The sequence below is a fragment of the Nesoenas mayeri genome (genome assembly GCF_963082525.1).
Source record: "Nesoenas mayeri genome assembly, chromosome: 9".
In the NCBI taxonomy this organism is placed as follows: Eukaryota; Metazoa; Chordata; class Aves; order Columbiformes; family Columbidae; genus Nesoenas; species Nesoenas mayeri.
The window spans coordinates 5,411,640-5,425,781 of NC_137557.1; the positions used below are offsets into that span (position 1 = coordinate 5,411,640).

At 51.0% G+C, this 14,142-nt stretch overlaps 2 protein-coding genes across 2 annotated transcripts; one reads left to right on the top strand and one right to left on the bottom strand.

Moving 5' to 3' along the window:
- Positions 1 to 38: 38 nt before the first annotated feature.
- NCL (nucleolin) lies at positions 39 to 7,931 on the top strand. Its single transcript, XM_080349995.1, has 15 exons — positions 39 to 250; positions 952 to 1,059; positions 1,779 to 2,073; positions 2,416 to 2,562; positions 2,969 to 3,157; positions 3,380 to 3,463; positions 3,711 to 3,846; positions 4,178 to 4,314; positions 4,805 to 4,931; positions 5,155 to 5,288; positions 5,650 to 5,785; positions 5,882 to 6,033; positions 6,490 to 6,616; positions 7,042 to 7,265; positions 7,451 to 7,931. Exons 1-15 carry the CDS (start codon positions 233 to 235, stop codon positions 7,528 to 7,530), a joined length of 2,094 nt encoding a protein of 697 aa, XP_080206121.1. The 5' UTR covers positions 39 to 232; the 3' UTR covers positions 7,531 to 7,931.
- A 4,405-nt stretch (positions 7,932 to 12,336) lies between these two features.
- B3GNT7 (UDP-GlcNAc:betaGal beta-1,3-N-acetylglucosaminyltransferase 7) lies at positions 12,337 to 13,698 on the bottom strand (the record flags this gene model as incomplete). Its single annotated transcript, XM_080349693.1, has 2 exons — positions 12,337 to 13,581; positions 13,657 to 13,698. 2 exons carry the CDS (start codon positions 13,696 to 13,698, stop codon positions 12,337 to 12,339), a joined length of 1,287 nt encoding a protein of 428 aa, XP_080205819.1.
- Between the last annotated feature and the right edge of the window lie 444 nt (positions 13,699 to 14,142).

Consider the following 14,142-nt stretch of genomic DNA (forward strand, 5'->3'; position numbering starts at 1 on the left):
AGCGGGGGCGGAGGGGGCGTGGCCTAGTGCAGGGCTAGGCAAGCGAGCGGAAGGGGCCTGCGCTCGCTCTTTCGTATCAGTCCCCGGTCCGGGTTGCCAGCGCCTCGCCGCCACTCCCGCTGACCCCCCCGGGGCCCACTCTGCTCCTCGCCGCCGCCCCGCCGGACGTGCCTAATCTCCCTCCTGAGCCAGATCGGCCGCCGCCCCAGCGCCGCCAGGCACCGCCGCCATCATGGTGAAGATCGCCAAGGTGAGGGCGCCGGGCGGAGCCGCGATCGGCCGCCAGGCGGGGAACGAGCGGCCGCCGCCATGGCGGGGCGCACGGAGGGCGCTGGGTGGCGGCGGGGTCGGGGGGGAACCGGGCCGCCTTCCCGCCGCCGCCTCCCCAGGCCGCGCCGGGCTTTCCAGGCCTGTCCCTGAGCGTGAAGATGGCGGCGAGGGGAGGGGCCGCGGCCGCCGGGAGCGGTTTCAAGCCTCCCCCCGTCCCGATCTCCATGTTGGCGGGCGCGGGGCCCGGCGGCGGGAGGGGGAGCGGGAACGAACCCGGGGGGACCCCGGGGGGGCCGCGGTGCGTCTAAAGTTGGGGGGGGGGGAAGGAGGGAAGCACCGCCGCGCGCGCCGCGTGCGAGCGCGCGCAGCGCGGGGGGGGCGGGGCTACGCGGCCACGCGGTGCGCGGGGAGAGCGAGCACGTGGGAGCGCGGGGCGCCCCCGGGAGCGCCCGCGGAGCGGCGGGGGCAGCACCGCCGGGACCGGACCGGGACCGGGACCCCCGTCCCAGCGCAGGACCGCGCTGGGCGCCGCGGGAGCGGGCTGGGCCGCCACGTGGTGGGGACGATTGTCCGCCGGTGGCCGGGGCGCCTCGGGGCGTCCGTGCGCTGCTGGGGCCCGGGCAGGGGAACGAACGAACGCTGCCTAACAGAGCGCACTCTTGTGGGTTTTTCTTTTTTCAGACTCCCAAGAATCAGACCAAACAGAAAAAAATGGCTCCTCCCCCCAAAAAGGTCGAGGAAAGTGAGGAAGAAGAGTCCTCTGAGCTAGAGGAAAGCAGCGGAGAAGAGGTGATTGATCTAGAAATGAAGTCAGAAGTATTAGGAATTACACACTGGCTTAGTCTATGTTCAGGTCTTAGGTTATTGAAATATCTGGCGTACTACTTCCCACAGAACTTGATTAGAAACTGTAGGTCTTACAGAGCTTAACTCACTTGGGTCATGCCTGAGACTCTGCTTCAGGAAACCTGAGAAGATTCCTTAGCAAAAGGACTCATGTGTTATAAAAGTGTCATGAGGCTTGGGGGGCACATATTATGTGACAGCAAATCAACACTATTAAATAATTGGGGTCTGTCAGCTAACTGGTTAACGAATAAACTGGATTTCATAAGAAGAAAATAATGTGGGAAAACTCACTTAATGGCTAGGTCTGTACTTTCAGGCTTGGGAAGGACTGCTGGGATCTTAAAGCTGTTCCTAATACTAATGAAAAAGTGAATGATTAATTACTTTAGAGCATCAGCAATAAGTGATTTATCAGAAATAATGTGCAAGATTAAAAGGTTCAAGCTGCTGAATGCTACTAGAGAGATCACTTCAGAACCAAGGAATTTGGAGATGGTTTAATGCTGTTAAAAGCATGAAAAAGCTGGTTTTGAGCTGTATTAATTGAACAGAATAGGCAATTAAGGTTTTAGATTACAGTTGCTGTATATTTGCCTGCTATTGAAGTAATAGTAGCTTAAAGGGCCAGCATAAGAGTCTTACACTAGTGTGTATTTCAGATGATCCCTCCGAAGAAACAGCAAAAAGCAGCAGTTACGCCAGCCAAGAAGGCTGCCACCCCTGCAAAGAAGGCAGCAACTCCTGCAAAAAAGGCGGTTACCCCCGCCAAGAAGGCTGTGGCTACTCCAGCTAAAAAGGCTGTTGCTCCATCGCCTAAAAAGGCTGCTGTCCTAACTAAGGGAGCGAAAAATGGAAAGAATGCCAAGAAGGAAGAGAGTGAGGAGGAAGATGAAGATGATGAGGAAGATGACGATGAGGAGGAAGAGGATGATGAAGAAGAGGAAGAAGATTCTGGTAAGTTACTGTTGAAATGGGTTCATCCTTATATATGTTGACTAAAGGTGATCTGATAAAGTTGCTGAATTTGAGTACATTTGGAATTGGAAGCTTAGTATGATTTAATAGTTGTGAGAAGGGGGTTTATTGATTGAGAGGTAGCGAGGGGAGAAAGGTGGGGAATCGGTGAAGTCTGGAGAACTTGGGGGCTGCAGCTGCATTACATGCAGAATATGAAGCATCTAGTATCCTGATCATTCTTTCCTGAACTTTGCCAAAACCTTGTGAAGCAAAGTACTTTACTAGTGAAGTTTGCAGGCTGAGCGCTGTGGGTAAACACTCGCTGTCCTGTTGGTGCAGATGAGGAGGAACCGGCAGTGCCTGTGAAGCCTGCAGCCAAGAAACCTGCAGCAGTACCAGCCAAGAAGCCTGCGGCTGTGCCAGCAAAGCAAGAATCCGAAGAAGAAGATGATGACGAGGAGGATGATGATGAGGAGGAAGACGATGGTATGTAGGATTTAGGAAAACTTTGTGTGACTCTTAAAAAAGATGTTAAACTAACAAATGCTTATTGGGAGCTAGAGGGGAGTAGCGTAATGGATTAGTGGGAGTGATGGAGAGTGTGTGTGTCTGCATTTACTGCCCAGCTGACGTGGGCTGAGTGGGTGTTTATTTCCCTGTTGCTAGTAAAACTTTTTACTCTTGGGGAACAGGTATTAGCCTTAATTACATTAAGACTTGAGGAAGAGGCAGCTTTTAAGACACACTATAAATATATTAAACTCCTATTCTGAGAACATACAGACTTACGAAGGCATGAAAAGCACTTCTTTACGTCAAAAGATTCTTTTCTTAGTCTAAAAAGGTGTTTAATCTTGAACATGTCTGAAATCTTGTGCTCAACTTGTTTCAGAGTCTGAAGATGAAGCCATGGACACAACCCCTGTGCAGGTGAAGAAGCCCACTCCAGCAAAGGCTGTGCCAGTCAAAGCCAAGGCGGAGTCTGAAGATGAGGAAGATGAAGAGGATGATGATGAAGATGAGGACGAAGATGAGGAGGAGGAGGATGAAGAGGATGCCGAAGAGGAAAGCGAGGATGAAAGTGAGTTTAAATGCTTTTGAGACCATAACTCTCTAATAACAGGAAAGATACCTGAGCAAAACCTTTGTCCTATGTCGTGGTCTTTTGGGCTGAGGAACAGTTGCTGTAGTGACAAGAGAAAGTCTCATGCATGACCGTTGCAAAGATTAATGCTCCTGTGTTGACTGAGTATAGGAAAAGTTGTTTTATGCTTTTATTTCATTGTTTTGTTCTCTATCGCAGAACCTGTCAAAGAAGCACCTGGAAAGAGGAAGAAAGAAATGGCCAATAAAAGTGCACCAGAGGCCAAGAAAAAGAAAACAGACGGTAAGTAGCTTGTGGCCATCAAACGATTCTTGTTTGGTGGACTGTTACTGTACTGTGGGTGAGGCACATAACTGAAGGGACAGGATGCCAAGTGGGTTTTTTTTCCAGCACAAATGATGATTATAAGGGACTTAATACTGAAGTGTGATGTCACTTTTTTGAGCTGAAACTGATGTGCTAAAGCTGTTGGAGGCTGGTTTCTAATTCTTAAACAAGCAAACAAAAACTCTCATCTTTACATTCAAAGGTCCCACTTCAGCTTTCTCCGTCTTTGTGGGAAATCTGGTCTCTACCAAGGACTTTGAAGAACTGAAGACTGGCATCAAAGAATTCTTTGGGAAGAAGAATATTGAAGCTTTAGATGTCAGAATTGGTGCTTCCAAGTGAGTTCCTTAGTAGAATTTTGCTGCTTATTTCTTTTAATTGTCAGTAATTTGGTTGGAGGGGTATAACTGTGCTGATGCTGGTTCCTTTCAGGATACTGGGATAGTTGGTTGGTAGTGGGTGGAAGCTGGAAGAGGCACAGTCCTGACAAGGGTGTAACACTTGCTGGCATGCAGCTTTTGTTGTTCTCTACTGTTTTGGTTGTGTGGGCCAGTTAGCATTCATTTGATTTACACTCTTAACTTGACCCATGAGAACCTCTCTGGTTCTGGGTTTCTGCTTTCTGCTGCTAGAGAAAGATCAGTTTAAATAGTAAGGTTACTCTTTCAGGCGGTTTGGCTACGTAGACTTCTCATCTGCTGAAGATCTGGATAAAGCTCTCCAACTGAATGGAAAGAAGCTCATGGGTTTGGAAGTCAAGCTGGAAAAGGCAAAGAGCAAGGAGACAATAAAAGAAAATAAGAAAGGTACAGCCCATAACTCTGAATACCTGTGCATATCCAAAAAAAGCTGTCATAACTGGGCCTTGGAGCAAGCTGGCAGTGTTACTGATGGCCACTATTCTGCTCTTTTGAGGCAGATCTTTCTCGTTTTGTTCTTTTAAGGCAGATGTTCCTGGCCTGCTAATATACAGATATGCAAGTTCAGACTGGGTTATCTGGAAATGTGATCTCAAGAAATAGTGCATATTGGGGGGAGTGTTCCGAGGAGGAAAATGTGGCTCTTTCTGAAGCTTTAGGACCTGTTTTTCTGAACTTGGTGCTTCTAAGAGAAGTACAATGGCAACCTAATTCACTTGCATAATAGTTGCTTTTTCAGCTTCTGAAAATGAGAATGTTAATTGCAGTTTATTGTCTGCTGGATTAGCTCACTGTGGTTCTCACTGAACTGGCAGTGTAGATGAGAGAGGACTTTGAGCTGGTAATGTGAAAGTAACTGTTTCTTCTTTATTTGCAGAGAGAGATGCTAGAACACTGTTCGTCAAGAACCTGCCCTACCGCTTAACTGAAGATGAAATGAAAGATGTGTTTGAAAACGCACTAGAAATCAGAATAGTAATGAACAAGGAGGGGAACAGCAAAGGGTATGTAGCCGAGAGGACTGTTGGATTTCTGCTGTTCTTCAGACTCCTGGCATATTTTGATAAGCTTGTGCCCTTTAGCTACCTTAATGAGCCTGCTGCATTAGGTGTACTGAAAATGCTAATTTCTGAAGCAATTTTATTTCACATCCTTCCTTCCCCCCCATTCCTGAACTTAGTTGTTTCTGGAAGGAGACATTTGCTTATGTTCTCTTCTGTCCTGTAGGATGGCCTATATTGAATTTAAAACAGAAGCTGAGGCAAACAAAGCTCTAGAGGAGAAGCAGGGCACAGAGATCGATGGTCGTGCCATGGTTATTGACTTCACGGGTGAGAAGAGCCATCAAGAACATCAGAAAGGTACTTTTCCAGTCCAGTAATGTGCATACAAATGACACTTGGATTTTAAATCCACTTGTTTCAGAAGTTTGTGGGGGGGTAGAGTAACTTAAAGGCACTGTAGGAAAACTGTAAGATATTGGGAAGGGACCTTTTGCCGAACTTGCGCTTTACATCCTGTGCATTTCCTGTCTCTACTGCGTGTTTTGGACAAAGGGGACAAACAGTGTAGGTGACCAAAACAGTGTTGCACTTAACCTCATGCCTCAGCTTGAGGTGGAGGGGGAGCAGTGCTACTTGCACGCTAGAGAGGATGTGCCTGGTGGAAGAGAGAGCTCTCCTTATCCAAACTTGCACCTACAGCAGTGAGTTTTCTCCACAGGAGGTGGAGAGAGGGAGTCGAAGACCTTAATTGTCAACAACCTCGCGTACGCAGCTTCAGAAGAGGCTCTCCAAGAACTCTTTAAGAAAGCTTCTTCCATCAAGATGCCACAGAACAACCAGGGCAGGCCTAAAGGGTACGTTGTCCTGTCTCCTGACTCACCATTGTGAACCACTTACCTCCACAAATCCCTCGTGCTCCCAGGCTGACCGAACTCTTCCTCTCCACACAGGTACGCGTTTGTAGAATTTCCCACAACTGAGGATGCCAAAGAGGCGTTGAATTCCTGTAACAACACAGAGATCGAAGGCAGAGCAATCAGGCTGGAGTTCAGTTCACAAGGATGGCAGAAAGGGAACATGAATGCAAGAGGAGGATTTAATCGTAAGTGTTTGATCATTTGATCCTGCTTTTTAAATTATTTTTAGGAAAAAAGCATGCCTGTGGAGTGAAAGACTTGTACCATAAGTGAATGTGCTGGATATGATGACTGATTATCTGAAATGCTGATGAAACTATAGCCAAAGTCCTCTAGATAGTCAAGTGCTGATCCAGCAGTGTCTGTCCAGTTAGCATCCCTATTGATGCAAACATCTAAGTAACAAATAAAAGATGGTTTTTGACAGTACCAGGTTGGCTATGGAGATACTTTGATATAAGGTTCTAACTGCAGTCTTGAGAAAGTTTTCAAGGACTTTGAAGTGCCTGAGCTGTGACTTCAAACCTCTCAGCCCTGAGAGGTGTCCCGGGAGCCAGTAGTGGAAGTGGGATGTGATGTTAGGAAACTGATGCTTGTCTTGCTCAGGCTTCATGATCTTGGAATGCGTTCTCTTTCCACAGAACAAAGCAAAACGTTGTTTGTCAGAGGCCTTTCTGAGGACACCACGGAGGAGACACTAAGGGAATCATTTGAAGGCTCTATCAGCGCTAGAATAGTCACAGACAGAGACACTGGATCATCTAAAGGGTATGTTAAACATCACCTGGGATTAGTTCCGTTGCTGCAAAGAGCCTCACTTGAGTGGGTTTATGCAATGCGGGGTTTCTCCTGCTTATGTGGGTGGGTATTTGAAGGCGGTAACTTGCATAGAACAAGCTTAGAGTTTTGTGTGTGTCTGCAGAGCGCAGCGTGTGCTCACTTCTCAATGAGCTCCTTCCTGCCGACAAATCCGTGGCAGCCTATGGATTCGCACGAGAAGAATATAAACTGTTCAGCACTGGCGCACTCACAATGGGGCTCCCTCGGTTGTGATGAGCCGCTGCTGTTCTACAAGTGACAGCCCTGACCCCTCTGTGGTTGCACAGGGCAGGTGTTTCTGAAGGGATTATGATCAGGTACCTGTTGGTGGCGCTGCAGCTTGTGGATTCTGACTGTCTTAACGCATTTCCTAGGTTTGGATTTGTGGACTTCAGCTCCCCAGAAGATGCCAAAGCAGCTAAAGAAGCCATGGAAGACGGAGAGATAGATGGAAACAAAGTGATCCTGGATTTTGCCAAGCCGAAGGGTGACTTTCAGCGTGGCGGTGGTGGCGGATTTGGTGGTCGTGGTGGCAGAGGAGGCGGCCGAGGAGGAAGAGGTGGATTTGGTGGCAGAGGCGGTGGCAGAGGATTCGGAGGTAAGAAGAGAGAAATGCTGCTGTTCTAGGGGGGCATGCTTAAAACTTAATCCCAAGCCATTCTGGGGATTATGGTGTAGCACTGCCACAGAGCGCTCGATTTGAATCGAGATGGGTTTGGAAGGGCAGCGGTATCTGTGCAAGGAGACCTGTAGCTCTGATTCTTCGCCTAATTTTCTTTCTAGGTAGAGGAGGTGGCTTCCGAGGAGGCAGAGGAGGAGGTGGAGACCACAAGCCACAAGGGAAGAAGATCAAGTTTGAATAAACATCCCCTTTTCTCTCCCTTCTCCTGCTCTCTGAGACTATCTGAAAGGACTCCGGGGGTTTTTATTCTCCTTTTATCTTGGCGGAGCCTTCGGAGGACATTCCAAGGTGCGAAGCAGTGCTGTGAGCGACTTGGAAGATACAATTTTCATTTCAAGGAAGAGAGAGCAAGCCATTTTGACTGCTTGCCTATTCACATGAACTTTTTAAAAAACGAGCGATAGATGTGGGAGTTTAGCCCTTGTCTGTGAGTTGTCTTGAATTTATAATGTTTTACCCATGTACAAAAATATTTTTTTTTTTCCTATAAACTTCTGTAGCATTTTTGCTGTAAAAATGCAGAATGTTTTATCATTTGTGCTTCAGCACCCTGTCTTGGACAGATTAAAGGACCTAAACTGGTTCGTGTTACTTCTGTGCCACTAAATGAGGCGGGGAATGTTCTGTCCAGGGCTGCCTTGCCTCTCAAGGCCATTAACGCCACAGGCAGCAGCTCCTGGTGCGGTTCCTGCTCTCTGCACCGGCTCCCACGGTGTCCGTGTGCGCTGCTTGCGGGAAGGAATAGGATAGTCAAGGTAAGCCCCATGCCCACAACCCATACTTGAAGATGTATGTATTATTGCATGCCAGCCAATTGCTTTTTTTAATTTTTTTTTTAAAAAAACAAACGAGTAAATTGCATCTTGTACCAAGGCCATGGCACCTCACTCACGCTCTCACAGGTGTTGCCTCTTCTCTTGGCTTGTCAAGTGTGAAGCAAATCCATGGAAACATGGGGTTGGAGAAGAAGCTGTGCTTGCTGCCTTCAACAGCCACCTCCCTTGGATGTTCCTCAGGTTTGGGAAGGGCGAGCACTCTCACCGGGGCAGGGGTGAGGGCAGCGGGTCCTGCTCAGTCCCCTGGCACTGATTACTGGCTGCTTTTTCCAGCAGTGGCAGCTGTGAGGGGACAGGGCTGGCACCTGTGTGCAGAAAACAATGGGGCAGCTGTTTTGGGGCAGTTGTGGTGGCAAGGGGTGTAGCTGGCTGGCGTCCTGTGGGCTTTTGCTTCCCAGGGAGTGGACACTGACCTTAAACCTCTGCTCTGCCCGTGTGTGTGACACCAGGAGCTGCTTTTTGCCGTGGAATGCAGCTCCTCCAATGCTGCTCCTGGAGGACAAGAAGGGTTCCCTGCGTGTAAATGGTTCACTATAAAACCAGCGGGGGAGCGATCGCTTTTGGCCAGAGGGTGCTGCCGCTGCTGGAGCCCCGAGGAGGGGGTTTGTGTGTCGTTTCCCATTCCCCCAGCGCTCGCCCATCAGCCATCTTAGCTCGCCAGCCCCGCTGGCAAATGGTCGGAGCGCGGCGCCGGGCCCGGCTGCCAGGGGGCAGCAGCCGCCCGCGGGTCAGTGTGGGTGTGCGTGTAGGTGTGCGTGTCTATGTGTCCCCCGGTCACGCGTGGTGGAGGCTGAACAACAGGGTTTTGGGGTGCACCGAACCTTCCCGCCTCCTGTCCCTGCTGTAACTCGCCTCCCTGTCCTACAGCCGACCTCAGCCCTGCACCGTGAGGCTCAGCCCCACTTCCACACCAGAACATGGGTCCTGCTCCCACTCTGGATCCCTGGCTGGAGTGTTTGCTCACACGCTGGTACCCTGTGAGGAGTCCCACAGCAGCAGGAGAGAGCCCTGCGTCACCTTGGGGAGAGAAAGGGCAAGAACTGCCACAAGTGCATCCACTCCGCGTTTGCTTTATTTCCCCACCCGTGACATCTTAGGTACCACAGAGAAGTTGGACCTGCTGGCAGGTGGCCCAACCTGCCAAGTCCAGCATGTCCCAGGCCCCTTTGCTGGCCTCTCTGCTCCCCATCGGCATGGCAAGCAGCCAAACTGGGTGCAAGCCCGAACACGGAGGTGAGACCCATGGGCTCATCCAGGGCTTTCTTCCTCCTCACTCCAGCCAGGCTCAAACCTCACGCAGGTTGGTCCTTGCAGCTGATTTACTCCACTGCAAGGTCACTGTGGACACGCGTATCCCATTGTGCTTGGGCTGGGGCAACAAAAAGTAAGCAAGATCCTGCTGTGAAGAGGGTGGTGAGGACAGCAAGGTGGAGATCTCCTTCAACGTGAGGAGAGGGTGTTCCACAAAACAGGTGAGCTTCCAAACCTGCTGAAGCAGCTCTTCCCACAGGTGAGGTGTGGAGTGTGTCACTGTGGGGTGCCAGGATGGCCCAGTTTACCAGGGTTTGAAGTGCAGCTGGATGAGTGTATGGACCAGAGACAAAAAAATCCGCTGGCCCGTGTTAAACACCATGTCTGGCTCTGGGAGGAACCGTGCCAAGCCAAGCACAGCAGCCACAGCCCCAAACGCCCGCTCCCAGCAGCTGCTTGGCCACTGGAACCCATTACCAGGTTTACTTCCCAACCAGCAGAAACCCGCTAACAACGACACGAGGTGAGAGTTTGCTTCTTGTTTGTTCTGATATTCTTTTTTTCTTCTCCTTCTTTCAACCTTTATTTAGAAACTAGAATATTCACCAATCTACAGGGTTTCTCTGTACAGGTCCCACCAGGTGAAGAGCAACATGGAAAGATTTCTGCATGCAGCCCTGGCTCAACATATGTGTTGCTACAGAGAGCAAGAGCTGTCCCTGCACGTAGGATAAACATACAGCCTAATGTACCTGACGTATATTACCGAGGTGTCGATTCGGAAAGTATTTCTGAACGTTGTCCCGTTGGAAGGAGGGAAGGGACAGGAAAGTGAAGGAGCGTGTGTGCCGCCTCAGTCCAGCAAGGACTGAAAATGCCCTTGGGGCTCTGCCCGGCAGTGGTGGCACTTGCCCCAGGGACACGGTGACAGTGGGTGCATCAGAACACAAAACTTCACAGTATTGTCCCCAGCCCTGTCACCAGTGGCCGAGCCCAGGGCAGCAACGGGGTCATTCTCTTGCTCCTCTTCAACTTTGCATCGTCTGAGCAGACAAGGGACGTTTGCCGAGAAGCGGTGTAGCTTGGCACAAGGGTGTCTTTTTTGGCTGGTTTATGCCCTTTTTTTTGTTTGTTTTCTAACCCGGGGAACACACAGACTTGGAGTAAATGAACCAGGCCCATTTCCAAAACACATTAAGAAAAGGAAAGGGGGGAAAAAAAAAAAAAGGCACTGCACAGGGGGACCTTTGAGGTAGTAAAAATTTTTTCCTTTCAATATCTGGCACCAGAGAGGGAGAGAGAGCGAGCGCACGTGTCCATGTTCGACAGCGGGATTGGGGCTGTGGGGGTGCTACGGGTCCACCTTTGTGCAGGGACATCTGGGCGTGCAAGCCCTGCGCATGGGGACATCAGCATCTGCAGAGCCCGCGGGCTGGCATGTCGGGGACCGTGCACACAAGTGGCTTTGTACACGTCTGTGGCTTTGCTCATGCCTGCAGTCTGTGGCTGAAGAGCGTCTGTGGCCCCGGCGTGGCCACGTGTCTCTGCGTCAGGGGTTTTCCATCACGGCAGCTGGCTCAGGGCTGCACTCAGCAGCTCCAGTGGCCCTTTTGGCCCAAAGGAAAAGGGTCGTGTCTCATGATACTGCTCCCTGTTATGCTCCTTGGCATCACCCTGTCAAAACAAGCACTGCAACAATCCTGAGAGCAGCAGACGTGGCGTGTAACAGCAGCCTTGGACCCTGCTCTGCGTGCCAGGGTGGGATCAATGCGCTCCAACCTGCCCTGGGGCATCACCCTCGCTGCAAAACTGGGGCTGAGTCCAACATGGGCATGTGCAGGGTCTCTGGGGGCTGTTCTCCCCTCCAAAACAACCCCACCAGAGCAGTCCTGACGCAAGGGGAGGGGGTCCCTGCACCAAACCCCTGTGACGGCGGCACTGGAGCTGGGTCCCAGGTATGATAAACCCCTGGGCTTCTCCAGCTGGAGACAACCAAGTTTCTCTGTTGCTTCCCTGGCCATGGGCAAGGGCAGCCGGTCCCGTCCTTTCCTGCCAGAAGGAACAAATCCCTGAGGAATTTTGGCTGCTTGCATTCCTCTGAGTGCACGCACAGCGCAGCTGGGGAACCAAGCACAGCCCGGGCTGGTGCTGGGAGCCACCATCGTCTGGGACCATCTATAGGGGACAAAGACCCCAAATCCCCTGACTGCCCAGCTGAATCCCAGCAGCTGTAACAGGGGCTGGCGAGGTCCGGCCGCGGGGGAGAGGCCCTTTCCCCAGCCGCACGGTGGGGACACAGAGAGGACTTTGGCAGGGCTGGACCCAATGCACACAGGTTCAACGTCATTAAAATCTTGCACGGAGGAGAAATTTGAGATGAGATAACAAATAAAATCCCCTTGACTTTTAAGTCCTGGGGCCTCACATACTTCAAAACCACTTGGCTCCCTTGGAGTGGCTTCCCTGGATAGCCAGACCCTGCGAATGTCCAGAAAACGCCTGTGCCACGTTCCTCCCTGCCTTCCCCCACGCCGCTGTTCATTGCTCTGGTGGAGGTAGTACCTAAAGCAGGGCACAGACCCCTCTGCCCCCTCTCTCTCTCTTCATTTTGTGCTAGATTTGTTTTTTCTTTTTCTTCCCTTTTTTTTTTTTTTCTTTTTTTGTTTTTTCTCTTTTCATTTTCAACAACCCCCAACCCAGCTGGAGATAAGTGAACCACATTACAGTACAGGAACAAACACTATCACAAACCCTGTCCGTGAGCACAATGTCTCTGCCCCCCTTGCCCCAGAGGGAGATGCTCCTGAAGGACTTTAGTGCCACCAGCAGAGGCTCATCCCGTCCCAGAGCAGGGATCAGTCGTCCAGCCCCTCCAGTCCCAGCTCTCCAAAGAGACTGAGCTAAAGGACATTGAGTTTTCTTGAGCACGTCAAGTTACTATGGACCAAGTCCCACATTTGCAGCAACTCTGGAGGCAGCAGTTTATGAACCACCAACATACCCCGGAAAAAACACGGCTCCTTGTTCATCTTGCTGTTCTTGTTCTTCACAATGCCAAAAGTTTTAAAGCCCTCGTGCCCAACAGGTGATACTTTGAGGACCTCCAAGCACATCCCTAGGAAGACGTCGTCGATGGGGTACAGCTCCAGCGTCTCTGAGGCCTTGTGCAGCTTCTTGGCCAGGGGCCCATCCATGATGAAGCCCCCACCTCCTGCATAAGGCGGGTAGTTGGTTTTGCTGTAGAGAGCGCTGGGGATGTAGTATTTGTTCTCCTTCTTCCGAATTGGCCTGGCCTTGTAGAGGACATCCCCCACAAAGAGGTCCTCACCCTCCTTCTTGTCCTCCAGGAACTCCAGGATGTTGCTGGGACTCACAAACACATCATCATCACCTTTGAAGATGAAGCGGACGTTGTCACAGTAGATGTTCAACCACTTCAGGAAATGGACCTCTTTGAGGGTGAGGTTGAAGAAGCTGTCTAGGAAATCCCACTGCAAGATGTCCCCATAGATGCGGTTCTCGTAATCCAGCAGTTTCTGGTAGTTGGCTCTCTCCTCCTCCTTGGAGGCTATGCCCAGCAAGAACAGCACCCTGATCTTCTTGCCATCCACCTCCTTCTCCTGGCCCCAGGTCCTCCGGATGGCCTCGCGGCGGTCGTGCTGCGTGATGATAGACTTGACCACGATGAGCAGGTAGACGTCCCCGCTGCATTTCTCGGGGTGGTTGATCAGCATGGGGAAGTAGCGGCAGTGTCGATAGAGCAGGAACTGCTGGAAGTTGGGCTCCATCCCTTTGAACCAGTCCATCTTGCTGAAATTCTGGTTGGCGGAGCAGTTGGTAGTGGTGACATCCCAGGATTTCACTTGCTTTGCCGTCACGCTCTCCTCCTCCTTCAGCGGAGCTTTCTCCTTCTTGCTCTTCCAGAAAGTGCTGGTCATGGAGAATGTGTTGTCATTGTCTCTCTTCTGCATTTTCAAGGGCTCCGGCGGGCTCAGCTCTTTTTGCTGCTGGCCCTGCATGAACTGGCTGGGCGCCATTCCCCGTTGCAGCACCATCACCGTGATCACCAGCAAGAAGGAAAGGCAGCCTGTTTTGTAGATGGTCTTCTTCCTAAAGGGACGACACAGGGGGTTACAGAGAGGAAACTACAGGTGAGAGGCTTGTCTGCAAAAGCACCTCCTGGAGACGTCACAGGATGCTCATAATCTATGTCCCATCACCTTCTGATGGGCAGCACCCTTGTGGGAAGAGCTGTGGGACATGTCCACGCATGCTCTTCCCACCTGCATCCTACTTGTGGGGCAGCTCTGGGGCCGCACTTAACCGCAGGGACAGGCATAAGCCACGTGGCAGGTGACTGCGGTGTCACCTGGTGACCCAGGTTTGCCAGGAAGCGTTCGCGGGAAACAAGAAAACGGGTCAAGCAAGAGAGATGAAGTCAGGATGAGACCTTCAGCAAAGCAGCTGGTTTGAAGGAAAGTCCCACGGGGAAGCTGTGTTTCAGACATCTGAAAGTTGCCATTTAGGACAAGAGCAGAAGGGAATTGTCTTTTCCATAGAAGCATTAGCTCCAAAACACAGACCTACTGCCTGTGGCCCTAAACTGGCATCACAGGTTATACAACAGTGAGAAACAGGAGCCAGGAAGACCATGGAAAATCATCACGGAGCAGACATTGCCGTTTCATTTCACAATGGCAGATCGG